This window comes from Carcharodon carcharias, chromosome 3, assembly GCF_017639515.1.
Source record: "Carcharodon carcharias isolate sCarCar2 chromosome 3, sCarCar2.pri, whole genome shotgun sequence".
NCBI classification, from domain to species: domain Eukaryota; kingdom Metazoa; phylum Chordata; class Chondrichthyes; order Lamniformes; family Lamnidae; genus Carcharodon; species Carcharodon carcharias.
The window spans coordinates 48,164,020-48,185,419 of NC_054469.1; the positions used below are offsets into that span (position 1 = coordinate 48,164,020).

The window sequence follows — 21,400 nt, forward strand, 5'->3', positions numbered from 1 at the left end:
TGTCAAACAGGATTTCCCTTTAGTAAAACTATATTGACTTGTCCTAATCATGCTATGCTTTTCTAACTGCATTGTTTATACTCCCATAGTAATATGTTCTGGCATTTTCCCAATAACTGGTGCTAGGCTTATTGGCCTGTAGTTCACTGCTTTCTCTCTCCCTCCTTTCTTGAAATGTGGTGTAACATTTGCCAACTTTCATTTTTTTTTTTATTCATTCACGGGATGTGAGCTTCGCTGGCTGGGCCAGCATTTATTGCCCATCCCTAGTTGGCCTCGAGAAGTTGGTGGTGAGCTGCCTTCTAGTGGGACCATTCCTGAAACATTTACAATTGATACTCATGACTTGAATGAAGGGACCAACTGTATCATAGCCAAATTTGCTGACAATACAAAGATAGGTAGGAAAGTAGGTTGTGAGGAGGATGTAAAGAGTGTGCAAGGGGATATAGACAGGATAAGTGAGTGGGCAAAATTTAGCAGATGGTGTATAATATGGGAAAATGTGAGGTTGTCACTTTGGCGGGAAAAATAGAAAGTAGCATACTATTTTAATGGAGTGAGACTGCAGAATGCTGCATTACAGAGGGACCTAAGTGTCCTTGTACATGAATCTCAAAATCACAAACAGGTGCAGCAAGTAATTAGGAAGGCAAGTGGATTTTGGCCTTTATCACAATGTGGGGGGTGGTTAGTGTAAAACTAGAAAATCTTGCTACAAATGTACAGTGTATTGGTGAGACCACACCTAGAGTACTGTGTACAGTTTTGGTCTCCTTACTTAAGGAGGGACATACTTGCATTGAAAGTGTTTCAGAGAAGGTTTATTAGGCTGATTACTGGAATGAAGGAAGCTTGCCTTATGAGGAAACGTTGAATAGATTGGACCTATATTCATTGGAGTTTAGAAGAATGAGACGTGATCTTATTGAACTATATAAGATGCTGAGGGGTCTTGGCAAGGTAGATGCTGAGAGGATGTTTACCCTCGTTGGGGAATCTAAAACTAGGGGGGCACAGCTTAAAAATAAGGGATCTCCCATTTAAGATGAATGAGGAGGAATTCTTTTCTCTGAGGATCGTTAGTCTTTGGAATTCTCTATGCCAGAAAGCGGAGCAGTGGAGGCTGGGTCATTGAATATATTCAAGGCTAAGCTAGACATGTTTTTGATCTACAAAGGAATTGAGAGTTATGGGGGTGGGGGGGGGAGGCAGGAGAGGAGTTGAGGTCACGTTCAGATCTGCCATGGTGGAGCAGGCTAAATGGTGCACCCCTGCTCCTATTTCTATAATCTTATGACCTAAGGGGAAGTACATGGAGTAGCCCCCACCCTGTTTTGATAGGATAACATTGAATTATTTCCAATGATTTTTCAAAAGTGTTTTTTCTTTTGGAGGATCAGGTAAGGTCTCCCTCATACATTGCACTAGTCTCGATTGAAGAATCATCTTTGAGAAGCTCTTTCAATTACTGAGAGATGTCTTTGTTTTCCTAGCAAGTAGTAAATACCACACTGTCAAAATGATATGGCTAAAATTGAGTTACTGGCATGTGAGATACTAAGTCAAAACGCTCACCAAGTTACTGATGTTTTGAGTATTTGTACTAATAAAGGTCAAATCAGTCCAAATTGAGCCAAGTATCTTCAGAATATGTTTTGTACAATTTTGAGGGAGAAGTCTTTTATTAACTTCCCAAGTGTGATATCTATAGCTAAGGTAGTTATTTCCTGTACATTGCTCTGAATTTCCGACTTGTCACTGAATGCTGAATTGTACCTGATCTGTTCTACCAGAAGCCATTCATGTCCCAGATCTGGCTGATGCAGCATTAGCTATCTTTCCCTCATAGAAGGTGAGATGTTTGGTCACCACTAGACATAATGGCCAAGATTTTGCGATCAACGTCAAAGAAACCTTGCTTGCTGTTCATTGCACTTGTAGGCGCCCAGACATTTTGTAGACTGTCCTCCAAACTCCATAAATTTCAATTCATCTAATACTCTACTGTAGTTCTGCCCCACCCCAATCCCAGCTCATCCATCATCCCTGGTGTATGCTGGCTACTTGTCCACTTACATCTCAAATTTAAAATTATTTTCCTTGTCTTTAAACAAAACCTATTCTGTGATCTTCACTGTTCAATCTCTCATTTTGTCCAGCATTACCATCCAACTCTTGGACTCTCCATTCCTTTAACTCTGTCCTCTCCCCTCCTTTACCTCATCACTGACAGCTGCTTTGATTCCACTTTCTAGCTAGATCTACCCTCTCAAGATACTCTTAAGTGTGTCTATTTTCCACAAACGTCATGTGTTTAACCTCACCTCAAAATGTTTTCTAAGTTATTGTGTAAAAATAAAAGATTTTGATGCATGTTAGAATGCTGCTTGCTTTTTTAAGTAACTCTACCCTGATTCAGCTCATCTGTTGCTGAAACCCTCATTCATGCCTTTGCTACCTTAGACTGGAATATTCCAATACACTCCTGGCTGGTCTCCCACATTCTACCCTTTGTAAGCTTGAGGTCAGCAAAAATTCCGCTGCCTGTGTCCTAACTCTCACCAAGTCCTGTGCACCTATCACCTCTGTGCTTACTGAGCTACATTATCTCTTCATCCTTGATTTTAAAATTCTCATCCTTGTTTTTAAATCCCTCATGCCCTCACCTCTCCCTATCACTGTACTTGCCAGCCCCACAAACCTTCAAAATATCTGTTCTCATCTAATTCTGGACTCTTGAGAACTCCTAATTTTAATCGTTCCACCATTGGTGGCTGTGTCTTCTGTTGCCTTCTCTTCCCTACATCTCTCTGCCCCTCTACCTCACTTTCCTCATTTAAGTAGTTAGTCTCATCTGTATTTTGTCTCAATGCTGTGCTTATGTATCGCCTTTTAGTACTGTAATTAATGTAACTTGGAACATAGGAACAGGAGAAGGCCATTCAGCCCATCGAGCCTGCTCAGCCATTCAATATGATTATGGCTGATCAAATACTTCAATGCATTTTACCCACACTACCCCCAAATCCCTTTATGTTATTGTTAATCAGAAATTTATTAATCTCTCCCTTAAACGTACTCAGTGACTGAGCTTCCACAGCCCTCTGGAGCAGAGAATTCCAAAGATTCACAACCTCCGGAGTAAAGAAATTCCTCTTCATCTCGGTCCTAAGTGGCTTCCTCTTTATTTTGAAATTGTGTCCCCTGGTTCTAGACTCCCCAACCAAGGGAAACACCTTAGCTGCATCTACCCATCTAATCCTTTAAGTATTCTGTAGGTTTCAATGAGATCACCTCTCACTCTTCGAAATAGAGAATATAGTCCCAGTTTCCCCAATCTCTCTTCTCAAGATAGTCCTGCCATCCGTGGAACAAGTCTGGTGAACCTTTGTTGCACTCCCTCTATGGCAATAATATCCTTTCTGAGGTAAGGGACCAAAACTGCACACACTACTCCAGGTGTGGTCCAACCAAGCTTCTATACAATTGAAGCAAGACTTCACTACTCCTGTACTCAAATCTGCTTGTGATAAAGGCTACCATTCCATTAGCCTGCCTAATTGCTTGCTGCCCCTGCATATTAGCTTTCAGTGACTTATGGACAAGGACACCAGGTCCCTTTGTACATCTACACTTTCTAATCTCTTACCATTTATGAAATACTTTGCACATCTGCGTGCACTTAATGTTTATGAAAGCATTTTAGTATACAAATTATACATATACTATAGAAAGTGATGCAAGCAATCTTCTTGTGAACTTTATATAAACTATTTAATCCAAATTATCCAGTCTATAATGTAATCTTTGAAATGCCATTGTGGGAAACTTTGTACAAATTAGCATTTTCAATGCTGTGTGTTTCATAGGGATTGTGTTCAGTGTAAAGCCTTTAAAAAAGGACCTAAGAAAGATACCTGTGATCAGTGTGAGTTTGAAGTGAATGTGGTGAAAAAGCAGGATGAATTGCCACAACCAGGCCAAGTTCCATCAATTGCTCATTGTAAGGAGAAGGATGAGGATGATTGTTGGTTCTACTTCTCCTATTCCGTTAATGACCAGAATGTCCCAGAAGTTCATGTTACTGAAAAACCAGGTGAGTGTGGTGTGTTCTAAATAGAGCGATGAGCCATAGTTGCCCTAAATGCATACTCAATTGCTAAGTCTATTGATTCAAATTTTAGTGCTACAAATTTTAAATAAAAACAAATGCAAGAAATAGACTGCAAGTCAGTCATCTTTTGTAAACAAAGTAAGCGTTTTGTTTCCATTGGAATTGGGAAAGAAAGGTACAGTCCCTTTGTAAGATTAGCCAGCACAGAAGAGAAAGAAGAATTTAGTATGCATCATCATTCTTGGTAATTAGAAGAGTTAATAACTGTTGACCATTTAAAAAAAAGCATGAATGGTGTTTTACCATTGTAAAAACTAGAGGACTATTAGTTTACAATGGTTATATCAGTCAAGCTACGAAAAATTATTGGCAATAAAACAGATGGGCAAAATAGTACAAAACACGGTAGGAAACTGCCAGCAAAGGATTTGTCAAATTTAACAAAGAGGAAAATGCAAATGTTAGGCACCTGAAATGAAAACTTCAATTGTCGAAAATATACTATGGGTCTGTTAGCACTTATAAGTACAAAAGGGATTTTGGTTAAGTCTCTTGCATCAGAACAGATTTGTCAAGATCACAACTGCTGCTGTAACTTCTAATGAAGAGTTAACATTCTCCTGAAGAACCATGCTATGCGGAGGAAAATGTGAAAAGAATGTAGAATATCAGTTGGTGTAGTTATCAGTTTAAAATGAAGTGTATTTTCTAATGACTAAATTTCATATATTTCAAGGTTAATTGATCCTCGTTCTAGTAAAAACTGGTATGCTTCAATGTGGAACCTGAAAGTACTTCAATTTTTGTATAGTGCAAGTCAGTATATAGTCTTGTCAGAAGGGAATAGAACATTTAAAGGCTCTGCATAAGATGAGTTGCATGTCTAATCAATTTAATGTACTCTTAAGGCAGGCATTAACCCATATGCTACGTCAGCTTGATTACATTCTCCAGGGATGTGGAATATTTCAAGAATGAGAACTAAATAATTTGTATGGAAACAGCTAAAACCTAACAGCTGGTAGGGTTGCATTCACTGTGCAATGACCTTCGTGCATTTTGAAGGGTTCCATATTTCTCAGTGCTTCTAATTTAGTTGGTGGTGGCAACAACATAATGATGGGAGGACTCTGGCCTGATTCTGAAGAATAGCTGTAATATTGAGTATCCCAAAGCCCATAAAATCTAAAGTGGGTTTTATTTGGCTATACAAAATAATTCAGTATTCAAAGGAAATTTTTTACAACTTTTATTTTTAAATATTTTCTTCTAGAATGTCCGCAAGCACCTGACATCATTCCAATTGTAGCTGGTGTGGTTGCTGGTATTGTCTTGATAGGCCTTGCCTTGTTGCTGATATGGAAATTGCTGATGATCATTCATGACAGAAGGGAGTTTGCAAAATTTGAAAAAGAGAAGATGAATGCCAAATGGGATACAGTAAGTATCATATTTGGAAAATTGTCAATAACAATTCAGTCACAAGCTTAACAAAATAATGAAAAAATAACAAAGAATCCTATCAATGAAGGTGGGCTTTTACCCTTGTTATACAAGACCTCAGTACCAGATTTTCAGATCCCATTGTTAAGAATGTGAATGACACCTTATATATTGCTCTAAGCTGGTGATGTAGTAACTTGCTATCAGAAGTATGCCATATAGTGACAGATCTGATTAAGAAATGTCAAGGTAATTTTCTGTTGCTGGTAACAGTGATGTTATGAAGTAATAGGTGTTTGTCCAAAGATATGAAATAACTAATGAAATAATCTTTGTAGCACCAGTCTACATGGGAGCTATGTGATATGTGGATTTTTTTTCTCTTTGGTCAGCTGGGTTCTGACATGCTGAAACTGTTAACCATTTTGTGTCTCTTAAACAAAGATAATGCAAAGATCCACAAAAGTAGAGCGTTTGCAACCTTAAATGAGCATTTCTTTCTACATTTACCTAAATACAAAAAATGTTGCCAGAGTAGAGGTTACGAATCACTCCTTCCTTACCACCACCTTCCTTCCACTCCCCAAGTGTGGAAAAGACGCCACTGTGGTTTTAAAACCATGTCATCTTCCTTCATAGAGAATTGGTATGGTTCTGTCTTCAAATAAAGAGCCCCCTGCCCTCTGAGTCATTGGCCTATCAGAGATATTGGGAGCAGGTTCAAGAATCCTAGGCGTAGTGATAGGTCTACCCTTCCAGGTTTTTTAAATTCATTTACAGGATGTGGGCATCACTGCCTGGGCCGGCATTTATTGCCCATCCCTAATTGACCTTGAGAAGGTGGTGGTGAGCTGCCTTCATGAACCACTGCAGTCTATGTGGTGTAGGTACATCCACAGTGCTGTCAGGGAGTGAGTTCCAGGATTTTGACACAGTGAAGGAACGGCGATATATTTCCAAGTCATGATGGTGCGTGGCTTGGAGGGGAACTTCCAGGTGGTGGTATTCCCATCTATCTGCTGCCCTTGTCCTTCTAGATGGTAGGAATCGTGGGTTTCTATTAGTAAGCAAGGCTGGATAATTATTAACAGTACCCTAAAGCACCATAGACCTTTCTGGTTACAGTATTGGAGTTTCATAGGACGTTGATTTGTTTTCAAGCTTTCATTGCCAGAAGTGTCATCTTGGTGCTATGTTGACCCCAAAGTGACACCTTTATGTCTCACCTGCCCTTATCCTCCTAGGAGTCACTGGTTTATCATTGAGCAACTGCTGAGCATATTTGCTTCATTACTAGGTGGATACCACAACTCATTGACCCACGTTTAAAATTCTGACTCATGGAGGAAACTTGCTTAGACATATTTTATACAGAAGTTTAATCTGCACTGGAACTTTGCTATCATTGAAGAAAGATCTATGCCTCTTGTGATTTTTCAATGGTGTCCCAAAAGACTGTGTCTATAATGACATTGGTATGAAAATATATACTTAGTGTTATACAACTCTGTACAGTAAAGTCCATTCATTCGGTATAAGAGATGAGTTTACTTAACAGCTTAAATTGGTGACTCATTTACACATGTAACCCTCTACACCAAGTACAGAACTGAATTGGAGATAAATTTAGCTTGTCAAACTTCAGTCTTTCTGAATGACTTGAAGTTAGCGGAGGTCCCAGTAAAATAGTAATGGAATAGATTATCCAAAACAGAGCACTAATCAAATACTTCAAATGAGTCTTCAGTGGGACATTTTACAAATGAACCCTGCCCTTCCTTTCCCCTCCCTTTTTCCTGTGTCTCAAAATGCTGAATTCAGCAGGAAGAAGGTGGGGTAACTGCCTGTTTGATTGGAAGTACCAAAGTTGACTTCACACTTTATGGTCCCATTATAGTCCAAATGTTTCAATAGTTAGTATTGACCATGTTGTGCTGAATTTCCTCTCCATGATTATCAAATATTTGGCAGACTTAGGAAGTAAATGAGCAATGAGGCCATTCCTGTCTCGGTTATAGTTTGCTAATCTAACTCACCACTACTATAAATGAACATTTACTGAAGTTCTGGGGAAATAAGTTCCTGAATTTTTTAAGTCTTATTTTAAAGCACGTAATTCACAATTGGTGGAAAAGTTTGACCGTCAGATAGAGCAAACAAGTATTTTTATGTACAGGTACATATAAGCTCCATTAGTGTAAATAAGTTACTGAAACCATCATCTAAGCTTAGTAAACCTGTCTGTTCAAAGCTGCCTTAAGACATTCCATCACTCTCTTGCCATAATGAATCTCCTCTCCATTCTTATCTGTGTTCCGCCCGGACCAAAACAAGTGAGCACAGATGCTAACACCACAGCACTGATCCGGCTTTTTAAGTAACTTTGAAGTAGCCAGTGCACTTTGTGCCTTCAAAGGCTCATGGTTTGCTTCACTGAAACATTTCATATGCTCCAATTATCAATGGGATCAATTTAAAGTTGCAGCTTGTAGATACTGGCAAAAAGGTACAAGTTCAGATCTATACTAATTATTCTTTGAATTTTTGTTAATTCTTCTTGTTTATATTTCTTCTCTCTGTAGCAAGAAAATCCTATTTACAAGAGTCCTATAAACAAATTCAAGAATCCAAATTATGGGCGTAAAGTTGCTTCTCTCTAAATCTGTTTGTATTATCTTCTCTTCTTGCATGTTTTTCTCATCTTTTGCTTTTCTGCTTGTGCCTATTTAACAAGTTGTAGTAACTGAAGACTTGCCCTTTAAGCACCTCAAACCTTTACAAGGGAAAATAACATGTAATTCACTGTACTTAGTATTTTCATTTGGTGCTGTGCAAATGGAGGCATTTGACAGTTTCAAATAGCATCAGTCACGCACACAAGAATCAAATGCATTGATAAGCAAAATAGTGAAACTTAAGCAAGTTTCACCCTAATGTATACCCAGTATAGGAGCAGATGTACCCTTTAAAAACATGCTTGCTTCATTTTTATCTTGTTGGAAATGGCGAGTTTTCATTAGAGATCCTTGTGTGCCGAAGAGCATGGGCTGTGTCTGTTACTAACTGAGCACTTGTATGATTTTTAAACAAAAATTCATAGCTCTAGCTATTTTAATGTTTATCCCTTTTGGTGATATCTTTTTGGAATTTTATAATTTACTTAGAGTATATTGTTTACTAGATGCATGATAAATACAGGAGTGGCCAACCTCATAGGATATCTCCAATAAGTTAAACCCATTCTAGAATAAAAGGACAGACATGTACACCATCCAAAATCCACTGATTCTATTTTAATATCTGGGACATATAACAGTAAAATTAGAATGCAGTGTAATGTGCTTTGTTGAGTATAACCCATTTTTTTGCTATAGTGAGTAGGAAGGCTTGTTTGAGCCCCTGCTTGAGATCAGAGTCTAGGTCATTCTGGATATCTCCCTTATAAAGGGAGATGACATATGGAGAAAAAATTGAACAGTGTACCCTCATCAGCTTATTGCTTTCCAAGCAGCCATCTGAGTGCAATATTGGTGGACTGAGGAGCATGCTGTACCACAGAGACACGGGACTTGGACTTACCAAAACCGAACAAAGAGTGGGCAAGGAGATTTTTAATTCCTTCAAAGTGCGAGCTCTTGGTTTTGACTTCTATCCTGTTTAAAGGTGTAACTTGCTCACCAGATTTTACAGTAGAATGAACCTTGGTATTTGAAGATGAGCAGTTTGTGAGTGGGATAGCAAGCTTTCAGCATGCCTATGCCTAATTTTTAATATTAATTTTCATTATGTGGTGCTATAAAGGCCCCATGTATTACGTATACTTAGTTGCCCTGAGAAAGTCGTGGACCACCTTGGGTTGCTGCAGTAGCAGGTGCTCCCACAATGGTGTTCGATAATTCTAGGATATGGACCCAGTGGTAATGAAAGAATGGCAATATGCCATGGTCTGGATGTTGAGAGACCTGGACATGATGGTGTTCCCATGCTATTACTGTTCTTCTTCCTTTTTGGTGAACTAAGTAACGGAAGAGGGAGGTGATTACTGATTAACCGCAAAAGCTAAATAAAAATAACTTTCAATCATGAATTGCAAATTTTATTTTTCATTTTAATTAATCTATGCAGCAGTTTGGAATTCTATAAGATTGTGGAATCATGTAATTTTTAACTTTTTTAAGGATTCCACTGGCACTTAAATAGGTCTGTTTGCATCCACTATACTGAAAAATGCTTATAGTCTTTCAATGCACAAGATCCTAATCATGCCTTTACAAAAATCTCATTACTTGTAACTGTCCAAGCCTGTCCTCCCTCTTCCTCTATCCACCCAATAAATGAGGACTTGCTGCTGGAGAACAAAAGGATAATAGTGATGATTTTAACCCTATCCTTTTTCCAGGGAAGACTGATTACAGGACATGTGTGCTTTCAGTTGTAGATCGTAAAATTAAGAGAAGACTCTTTTCATTACCAGCATTCTCCTTAAACTGAGCCTCCTCCATCCTTATCTCTAACATGTGAATAGAGCTCTTGGACTTCTTTGCTCCCAAGATAAAGACCATCTGTTCAGCTACCTCCAGTGCTAATTTCTTTCCTTGGTTTAAATTAAAGCTCCCATAGAACCATCTCCTGAACCCCTTTCTCTTTTTTTTTTCTCTTTGACCTTCCACCATGTCCTCATTGTATTCATGATTGTTGACACTGTAAATAGTTCCCTCTCCCCAGTATAGTCTCCTTCCATTTGATTCCAATGTCATCAGCTCATTTTCAGAAAACACCTCCAACCTCTGCCTTCGCGAACATAACATAAGAAATAGGAACTGTCTTACATCATTTGGCCCATCAGGCCTGCACTGCCATTCAATAATATCATGGCTGATCTGATCTTGGCCTTAACTCCACTTTCCTGCCTGCCCCTCATAACCCTTGACCCCCTTGTAAATGAAAAACCTGTCTCTCATTCCCTCATTCTGGACCTGGAGCTGCCCCTCCATGAGAGTTGCCACTCTCTCAATGGAAGTGTGCGCGCTCAGCCATGAGGGTCATCACTGTGCTCGTGCACCGCATGGACTCCTCCATTACGGAGACTATGGCACACATACCGTCATGGATCTCTGCCAGACCTTCCCACACCTCGCTGGACATCCAGCATCTACCACCAAATGGACAGCTCCAGAGGCTCATCGTCAACTGAGCATCACCCTGGTCCCCAGCAGTCCTCTGACTGCCGGCGCCCTGGGCACACACTGCCTCCACCTGCAACTCAAGCAAGTATGAAGTGCCCTCACCAATGTGCACTGAGATACTAACTGCAGAACTAATGCCCACTGAGGTACTGGTAACTGCACTGGTTCCTGCTTCAAAGAGTCGGTATGACACAGGTGCAACAGAAGCTTGGTGGTCCTCCAGAGTCAGGGGTGGCTCTTCGGGGTCTGCAGAGTGAACACCTGCTCGTGAACCTAAAAGGGAGAACAAGAACATGTCATTAGTTAAGGTCATCACACTGTCGCGGTGAGACGATGGAGATCTGCATCATGGTGCCATCGTCTTCCAATGATCAATGGGACTCCAGGTTTGAGGCTCCCATCAACGAAGACACTATACTAGAATGGTTACACCTTAATCTGACACTCCTGTCTATCCACACCCGGTTGCATGGGAGGCATGCCGGCTCTCAAGCTCCAGGGCGTCTTGCTCGAGCCTGCTGAACAGCAGGAGGTTGGGCTGCCCTCCGCCATTACATGCCCTCTCTTCCTAGCTTGTCTTATCCTGAAAGAACAGAGGAGCATTGATTAGTCCACTATCTACCTGCAGTGCCACTGCAGCCTGGACAACCCCAGCAGAGGAACAGGGCATATCCGAGTCATGGTCCTCGAGCCACAAGGAACTCAGTTCAAGCAGCCAGGGCTCACCCCATTGGCCAGCTCTGGCGTCATTGACATTTGGCACCCAGGCTCTAGCACCCCTGAGGTCCACGGTGGGACAGTCATACCTTAACACTTCTGCACACTGACCCATGCCAACATGATACTCACCCTTCCTGAGCGCAGCAGGTCATTGGAGTACTTGCGGTTCTGCCCCTATGTGCCCTGCAGCACATCATGGCTGCTGGCAGCCACCTCCTCCAGGAGGATAGCAAGGCATTCATTAGAAAAGTGGGGGGCTGAGTGCCCACCCAATCTGCCCTCCCATCTGCTGTGTCCAGTCGCACTCCATTCCATAACTTCGGTTTGGGAACGCAGAGGAGATGTCTTTCCGTTGCAGCCTTCCAGGGCTGCCTGGGCTGCTTTTAAACCGGCTGCTGGGTCGCCTTTGGACCCAGTGGCCGACAGGCCTCCATCCCCACTCGGCCCTTCCCAGCCAGTGTGGAGCTGCATTTCACAGTGGGCGAGCCTTAATTGGTCCGCTGGAGTGAAATCACAGATGGCAGACCGTTTCCCAGCCACTCCTGGGACCTCCCACTGTGCCCACCTGACGTTCTCAAAATCCTTCCCCATGTCTTCATCCTGAACCTCAGCTCTTTACCAGCCACTGATGTTAGCTGATCCAGACAGTTTGCAGACTCAACATTCTGTTGAACCCTAAATAGCGTTTCCAGCTCTATATCTGCCCTATTACAAAGATTGCCAACTTCAACCCTTACCTCTACCTCAGTCCATCTACCTCTGAAACCTTCATACATGCTCTTGTCACTTTCTCACTTGACTGTTCTCATGCTCTCCTGGCTGATCTTGCATCCCCCACAAGCACCTTCTGTTTCTTCTGTTGAAGAAATATTTGCATTTATATAGTGCCTTTTCTGACCTGGACATCACAAAATGTCTTGCAGCAAATGAAGTACTAATGAAGTGTAGTCACTGGTCATCTCCAATCCTGAACAAGGCCCTTTTTGTCCATTACCCCATACTCACTAATGTATGTTCGATTCTAGTCTCCAACATCTCTGATTTTTAAAATTTACATATACCTGTTTAAGTCTCTTCATGGCCCCTCCTTTCCCTATCTCTAACCTCACATCCCCACCTCGAACACTCTATTCCTGAGTCTGTGCCTCCTCTCACTTTGTCCCTCACCCTACATTTGGTTGCTGTGCATCTAACAACTTGGGCCAATGCCTTAGCATTTCCACCATACAGCTCTTTACTTTTCTTTTGTTTTCTTTTGACTCTCCTTAAAAAGAACATTTCTCTGACCAAGCTTTTGGTCACCTGTCTTAATACCAGCCGCCTCCTTTGGCTGGGCATTCACTTTTGTAATCATTCCTCTTTTAGATGCTTTGAAATTATTCTTTTATGTTGATGGTACTTTATAAATGCAAGCTGATTGCATATATTATCAGCACAAGCTTGCTGTACTAACTATCATATCTCTTGATACTTTATGAATCTGAGATGTTGAGATCCTGCATTTCATTCATGGCTCGAGCGTGCTTTTAGAACGTAGGAATTTGCATAGCAAGCTAACTTATTATTGTAATAAAAACAAAAAATCTGCGGATGCTGGAAATCCAAAACAAAAACAGAATTACCTGGAAAAACTCAGCAGGTCTGGCAGCATCGGCGGAGAAGAAAAGAGTTGACGTTTCGAGTCCTCATGACCCTTCGACAGAACTTGAGTTCTAGTCCAAGAAAGAGCTGAAATATAAGCTGGTTTAAGGTGTGTGTGTGTGGGGGGCGGAGAGATAGAGAGACAGAGAGGTGGAGGGGGGGGGGGTGTGGTTGTAGGGACAAACAAGCAGTGATAGAAGCAGATCATCAAAAGATGTCAACGACAATAGTACAATAGAACACATAGGTGTTAAAGTTAACTTTAACTTGAACTTTAACACCTATGTGTTCTATTGTACTATTGTCGTTGACATCTTTTGATGATCTGCTTCTATCACTGCTTGTTTGTCCCTACAACCACACCCCCCCCCCCCCCCCCACCTCTCTGTCTCTCTATCTCTCCGCCCCCCCCCCACACACACCTTAAACCAGCTTATATTTCAGCTCTTTCTTGGACTTGAACTCAAGTTCTGTCGAAGGGTCATGAGGACTCGAAACGTCAACTCTTTTCTTCTCCGCCGATGCTGCCAGACCTGCTGAGTTTTTCCAGGTAATTCTGTTTTTGTTAACTTATTATTGTGTTGTGAATTAAAGTTGATTCAGTTGTATGAAATAATCAAAGTATCTAATTTTGTTTCAAAATGTGTATCCTGTGTGTGTGTGTGTGTGTATATATATATATATATATATATATATTGGTTTTTAAATGTTACTTTTCAAAATTGGATTGCTTCAAGAGAGCATAATTTGTATCTCTGGAAATCTGTTTTGAATCTAAATTATCTGACATGGATGTGAACAATATTCAGTTATTGCTGAGACTTAATGGCTAAGTTGCCAAGATTTTTTCTCCTCAGCCTAGCAAGTCTCACTGCTGGAAGCCACATAATAATAACTGTCTACTGTCACTGGTGGGAGAGATGGGAGGTGATGGTGAGGGAGTGGCAGTTGACCAACAAAAGAATTTCATTCTCAAATTTGAGCCATTCTGAAACATAATATTAATCCTGCTTAAAATGTGGTCCTGCAGGCTATGCCTATGAGTGGAATTGGTGTGTCTGATATCCCCAGAGTACCAGTATGTGATACTACCATTCCAAAAAACATGCAGTCAAAGCTATACCAGTCAATCAGTCTGCTCTAAATGAGTATATATGACATCCATGTAATTGAATAGTGCTCATGTCTGTTCCCAATTATATAAATATGCAACCTTGTCTGATTTCTGGGGTCTGAAATTTTTAAGGGAATTGAAGAAATTGAATCATGATTCCTTCTCACCAAACTACCTTGGTTTACTTTAAAAATCTGAAATTCAAATAGCTTTGTAGTGTTTGGACATCCAACTGTAGAAAGGAAATAGTTTTCTTGAAGAAGGGCCAGGAGCAATTCACTTGGTGATACTGGTGATTTCAGTCTTAATATTCCACGGAGATGAAGTTGAGAGGCAATAATATGGCACAGTCCATTATATCCCTTTATAAGAGCTGCACTTTCCCCCTAATTCTGCAATAATATTTCCTATATGTTTATACTCCCATTCCATACGGAGATGGTGGCAGAGTGGTAATGTCACCAGAGGCGCAGACCAATGTTCTGGGGACACGGGTCAAATCCTAAATCCCATGGCAGTAGGTAAAATTAAAATACAATTAATAAAAAAAAAGGAATTGAGAACTAGCCTCAAGTAATGGTGCCATGAAACTATCATCAATTATCTAAAAACCCATCTGGTTTACTAATGTCATTTAGGGAAGGAAATGTGCCATCCATACTTGGCTTGGCATGTGCCTGACTCCTCACAGCAATGTGGTTGACTTTTAACAGCCCTCTGGAATGGCCTAGCAATCCACTCAGTTGTACCAAACTGCTACAGGTACCAGATGGACTGCAACAGATCAAGAAGGTGGCACATCCTCACCTCCAGGGCATTTAGGGATGGGTAACAAAATGCTGGTTTTGCTAGCGACTTCCACATCCCATGATAAAGTGAAAAAAACAAACAATAATGTAGGACATAGGATAGTGAAGAACAATTTCCGCTTCTGGGACAATCTAGAACAAAATGACTTAATCTCAGACTTTGAGCTAAATCAGTTATTCCAGAAAACCATCTTCATGCAAAGGATTATAAAAGGAATTCATTGCCCCAGATGTCTTTAGATAGAAAGGCATTTGAAGTAGGCCCTTGGGTAATAAGGACCTTTTAAAGTATGTGGAGATAAGGCAGGAAATTGAGATTAATTCTGGCTGCTGCACCGAAAACAGACTTAATCGGCTAAATGGCCAATTCCTGTTCATACATTGCTGTGAAATTTGTGACCTTCAATTTAAAATTCTCAGCAGTATACAAGAAGCCATATACATTGTCATGCGGGTGCTTGAAGAAACCTTTTTTCCCCCAAAAAAGATTATGCTACTTTGCTAGTTTTTCAGTTATTAGAACCAAACTACCTTGGTTTACTTTAAAAATCTGAAATTCAAATAGCTTTGTAGTGTTTGGACATCCAACTTTAGAAAGGAAATAGTTTTCTTGAAAAAAGGCCAGGAGAAATTCACTGGGTGATACCAGTGATTTCAGTCATAATATTTCACAGCAATGTACGAACAGGAATTGGCCATTCAGCCGATTAAGTCTGTTTTCGGTGCAGCAGCCAGAATTAATCTCAATTTCCTGCCTTTTCTCCACATACTTTAAAAGGTCCTTACTATCCAAGGGCCTACCTCAAATGCCTTTCTATCTAAAGACATCTGGGGCAATGAATTCCTTTTATAATCCTTTGCATGAAAATGGTTTCAGTTATTGAGCCTTCTCCTAACCAAATCCCCCACACATCTGTAGGTCTAGACAGCTTTTATGCTGGCCTTTCTTTGGTTCAGATTCTGGGAGATTGATATTTCAGTTAATTCTTTCATCCTTCTACAGTAAAATCGTTTTTTCTCCTTCTCAATAAGCCTTGGTGTAGTACAAATGCAGGGAGTTAGCTCACCGATGCCAATCCCACCAGAATCCAAATGAAACAAGGGAGCAGTGTTAAAGGGAAAATGTTAAAGTGGCAATCTCTCATCTTAGGCAGTCCCTCGGGACTGAGAATGACATGCTTCCACTCTGGTTTGATTGTTTCTGAGATGGCTATAGCATGCCATAGGCTCAAGCGATGAATGGAGGGAGCTGTGAGGGAATGAATGGTATTAGTGCTTCCATACACTATATTTTAACTTCACTAATTTAAACGTCCAAGTCTTGCCTTTGCAAAACCAGTAAGGATTTTGTGTCTGGAAGATAACTGTGTAATGTATTTGCAAATGTAAATTGATGAACATTCCTCTACAAGATTCACTATAAAATGGTGAAAATACAATGTCATCACTGGTTTATCTGGTAAAGTAATTATACGCTATGGCTCTTCCATCAAAAACTAAATGGAGCATTAAATATATGGGTAAATCTTGAGTGAAATTGAGCACTTGCCACTTTTAGCTTGTTTTGTTCCATTTCTAAATCCAATATTAATTTTACACTTTTTTCCTCCCCAGGGTGAAAATCCAATCTACAAGAGTGCTGTAACGACTATTGTCAACCCAAAATATGAGGGAAAATGATGGATTTTGTGCATTTTTTGTGAGGGTTCCTTTTTAATTTGTTAAAACTATGGATAATGGGGTTTTTGTTTTTTTTTGTAGTCACAAAATAGCTTTAGATCACATTGCAGTGATTTACTAACCCATAATGTAAGTTTTTCTATGCAGATTTTGAAATGTGTACATTATGTGTAAAGAAAGATTGGCTGCTTTTTTAAAATGTTTTAATTTGAAGAAGGTGGGAAGGCCAGCTATAAAATGGAATATGATTGTTTCAGTGATTATGCAGCTTTGTTTTAGTTTTTTTAATAATTTTTTTTCCAGGATTTTGGCTTTCCAAAGTTCCTATGTAAATTGTCTCAAAAGTATTTTAAACCAGGCAAAACATTTGAAAATGGCAAAAGAAGTGCCCTCAATGTGCCAAAGGGAATGATTTGGATTAATTTCTACAGTCATTTACACGGCGTTTGTGAGATTTCTGTAGAAGTCCGAAATGAATCTCTCTATTTTTCGGTAATCACTAGAAACTGCGCATTTACCTGGCTATTATATTGCAACTTATAAAACCCACATCCACATTCTCTTCGCTGTCGAGCACCCTTTCGGTTAGGGCAATTCAGCAAAAATACATGCTGTTTATTTTTGAAGCATTAAGCTGTTGTGTTAAACATGTAGCAGAAATATATTTGGCATTATACATACACTACGCTGCCAAATGTGGACAACTTTATTTAAAATTGTAAATGGCTTTGCCAAATCATGACAGATCAAACTGTTAGTTTTTGAAATTAGATGCAAGGCTTTGTTGGTATGTAATTTTTCAGACGTTTTATGTAAGTATTTTTCCGCAACCACTAGTCTTCAATTTTTATTATCAGCACACATGGCCATCACTTCCATTTCTAAGCAGGTTCTCTTAGATCTGTCCAAAAACTCAAAGGTCCTTTATGTTTAGTAGCTATTAGTACTAATAAGGTGCAAGCAAATGGTAACTTGAGTACATAATAAATACAGCTGTTCGCATTAATTTGGATTAATTTGTGACCTCTTTCATTCCCATCACGTTCTTGATTTAAAGTGCCTTTTATTTTAACAATGTTTTCACTATTTCCGTACACTTTACTTGAGTTATTTATTAAATAAATGACTTTATAAAAATATTGATACTTGTCTTTCAATGTGCATTTTACTGCCATATTTATTTTGTTTTTTCAGTTTGCCATTGTATACAACTGTACATGTTATTAAAATGGTTAATGGGTCAGGGAACATTGAATTTTTTCCCCAAGAAATTGATCATTTTACTGCTTGTGATTTTTTTATTAAATAGAGGAAACAGCTTTCAGTCAAATGAGCCTTCTGTACACTGTTTCTAATGCAATTATATCCTTTCTTAAATAAGGAGACCAAAACTGTACTCCAGATGTGGTTTCGCCATTGCCTTGTACATCTGTAGCAGAACTTCCCTACCTTTATACTCCATTCCCCTTGCAATAAACAATATTTGCCTTACTGATCACTTGCTGTACCTGCATGCTAACTTTTGTAATTCAAGTGCCAGGACACCCAAATCCCTCCGTGCTTCAAGACTTCTGCAGTCTCGCTCCATTTAAATAATATGCTGCTTTTCTACTCTTCCTTCCAATGTGGACAAGTTCATTTTCCCACATTCTACTCAATCTGTTCTACTGAAAAAAATTCTACTTATTTTTTTACCACTCAGTTAACCTATCTGTATCCCTTTGCAGACTCTCTGTCTTCTTCACAACTTACTTTTTTATCTACATTTGTGTCATCAAATTTAGTAACCATATATTCAGTCCTTTCGTCCAAGGCTTTGATATAAGTTGTAAATAGTTGAGGCCCCAGCATTGATCCCTGTGACATTCCACTGGTCACATCCTGCCAAACTGAAAATGACTCATTTATCCCTACACTTGATTTCCTGATAGCTAACCAATCCTCTATCCATGCTAGTAAGTTATCCCCTATATGATGAGCTCTCGTTTTGTATAGTAACCTTTGATGTAGCACTTTGTCAAATGCCTTCTGGAAATCCAAGCACTCCACATCTACAAGCTTGTTTATCTCCGTTGCTAGTTACTTCTTCAAGGAGCTCTAGTCGAATATGGTTTCCCTTTCACAAAAACATGTTGACTCTGCCAGATTGTATTAATATTTTAAAGTGCCCTTCCTTGTACTTCTCACGTGTCGGTGCAGACTCGAAGGGCCTCTTCTGCAATGTGTGATTCTGTGAATAGCCTCCTTAATAGATTCAAGTATTTTCCCTATGACAGATGTTCGGCTAACTGGCTTGTAGTTTCCTGCTTTCAGTCTCGCTCCTTTCTTAAATAGAGAATTACATTCACTATTTTCCAATCTGATGGGACCTTTCCAGAATCATGGGAATTTTGGAAAAGTAAAACCAATACATCTTCTACCTCAGCAGCCACTTCTTTTAAGAACTTGGGATGAAGTCTGTCAGGACCTGGGGACTTGTCAGCCTTTGGTTCTGATAATTTTCTTAGTGCCCTTTCCTGGTGATTGTAATTGTTTTAAGTTCCTCCCTCCCTTTCACCTCCAGATTTACAATTATTTCTGAGATGATCCATACGAATTTGGAGCAGGAGTAGGCCACTCGGCTTCATATTCCTGCCACCCCCTTGTTTATCAAGAATCTAACTACTTCTGCCGTAAAGATATTCAAGGATTCTGCCTCAACCACCTTTTGAGGAAAAGAATTCCAAAGTCTCATAACCCTCTGAGAGAGAGAATTTTCCCTCATCTCTGTCTTAAATGAGCAACCCCTTATTTTTAAACAGTGAACCCCTAGTTCTAGATTCTCCCGCAAGAGAAAACATCCTCTCCACACCCACCTGTCAAGTCCCCTCAGGATCATATGTTTCAATCAAGTCACCTCTTACTCTGCTAAACTCCAGTGGATAAAAGTCTAGCCTGTCTACCCTTTCCTCATAAGACAACCCATTCCAGGCATTAACCTAGTAAACCTTCTCTGAACTGCTTCCAATGCATTTACATCTTTCCTTAAATAAGGAGACCGATACTGAGACAGTACTCCATATGTGATCTCACCAATGCCCTGTATAACTGAAGCATAGCTTCCCTGCTCTTGTATTCAATTCCCTTCGCAATAAGCAATAACATTCTATTCTTTGCAAATTACCTGCTGCACCTGCATACTAACCTTTTACGATTCATGCACTAGTATGCCCAGATACCTCTGCATCTCGGAGCTCTGCAATCTCTCACCATTTAGATAATATGCGTCTTTTTTTATTCAAGCTGCCAAAATGAGCAACCTCAAATTTTCCCACGTTATACTCCATTTGCGAGATGATGATTCATTTATCCCTACATTCGATTTCCTGAAAGCTAACCAATCCTCTATCCATGCTAGTATGTTATCCCCTTCATGGTGAGCTCTTATTTTGTGTAGTAACCTTTGATGAGGCACCTTATCAAATGCCTTCTGAAAATCTAAGTATAGTACATCCATTGGTTCCCCTTTATCTACGGCACCTGTTACTACATCAAAGAACTCCAATAAATTGGTTAAACATGATTTCCCTTTCACAGAACTATGTTAACTCTGCCTGATTACCTTGAATTTATCTAAGTGCCCTGTGATAATGTCCCTGTGACAGATGTTAAACTAACTGGCCTATAGTTTCCTGATTTCCATCTCCCTCCCTTTTTGAATAAAGCCGTTACATTAGCTATTTTCCAATCTGAAGGAACCTTCCCTGAATCTAGCGAATTTTGGAAAATTAAAAGCAATGCATCAACTATCTCACTAGCCACTTTTTTTAAGACCCTCGGATTAAATCAATCAGGACCTGGGGACATATCAACCCCCAGCTCCCACAATTTTCTCAGTAGCACTTTCCTGGTGATGGTAATTTTTTTGAGTTCCTCCCTTCATTCCAGCTCCTGATTTTCAGACATATCTGGGATGTTGCTTGTATCCACTATAGTGAGGACTGATGCAAAATACCTGTTCGATTCATCTGCCATCTCCTTATTTTCCTTACTAGCTCCCTAGATTCACTTTCTATTGAACCAATGCTCACTTTGTTAACACTTTTTTTAAATATCTATATAAACTCTTAATATCTGTCTTTATATTTCTTGCTAAATTTCCCTCGTATTCTAATTTCTCCTTCATCAATCTTTTAATCGTTCTTTGCGTTTTTTTATATTCTGTCCAGTCCCTGACCTGATGCCCATCTTTGCACAATTATATACTTTTTCTTTAAGTTTGACACTATCTTTAACATTTTTAGTTGACCATGGCTGGTGGGTCCTCCCTTTGGAATTTTTCTTTCCCATTGAAATTCTGTGTATTCTAAAAATCCCCTTAAAGATATGCAACTGTGTCTCTATTGACCTGCCTCTTAACTTAAATTTCCAGTTCACTTTCACTAGCTCTGCTTTCACGCCCTCACAATTGCCCTTATTTAAGTTTAAAATGCTAGTCTTAGACCCACTCTTCTCTCCCTCAAACTGAATGTAAAATTCAATCATCACTGTGATCTAAGGGCGCCTTCACTGAGGTATGTTGTCTCCCTGGTGCCAGAGTCCAGGATGTCACTGAATGGCTGCAGGGCATCCTGAAGGGGGAGGGTGATACGGCAGAGGTCATGATACATGTTGGTACCAATGACATAGATAGAAAGAGGGATGAGGTCTT

General features: G+C 39.8%; 1 protein-coding gene across 5 annotated transcripts in view; it reads left to right on the plus strand.

Annotated features, from left to right (window-relative positions):
- The window catches only part of LOC121275835 (integrin beta-1-like), a 129,543-nt gene extending 111,503 nt beyond the window's left edge, over positions 1–18,040 (plus strand). For 4 of the 5 annotated variants that reach the window (XM_041183522.1, XM_041183524.1, XM_041183523.1 and 1 more), the window contains exons 14-17: positions 3,873–4,099; positions 5,391–5,557; positions 8,143–8,224; positions 16,645–18,040. In XM_041183522.1, coding sequence (XP_041039456.1) covers positions 3,873–4,099; positions 5,391–5,557; positions 8,143–8,220 — 472 coding nt within the window. In that variant the 3' untranslated portion in view covers positions 8,221–8,224; positions 16,645–18,040. The remainder of the gene's footprint in view (positions 1–3,872; positions 4,100–5,390; positions 5,558–8,142; positions 8,225–16,644) is intronic. The other variant, XM_041183525.1, reaches the window with a different exon arrangement.
- Positions 18,041–21,400: the final 3,360 nt, after the last annotated feature.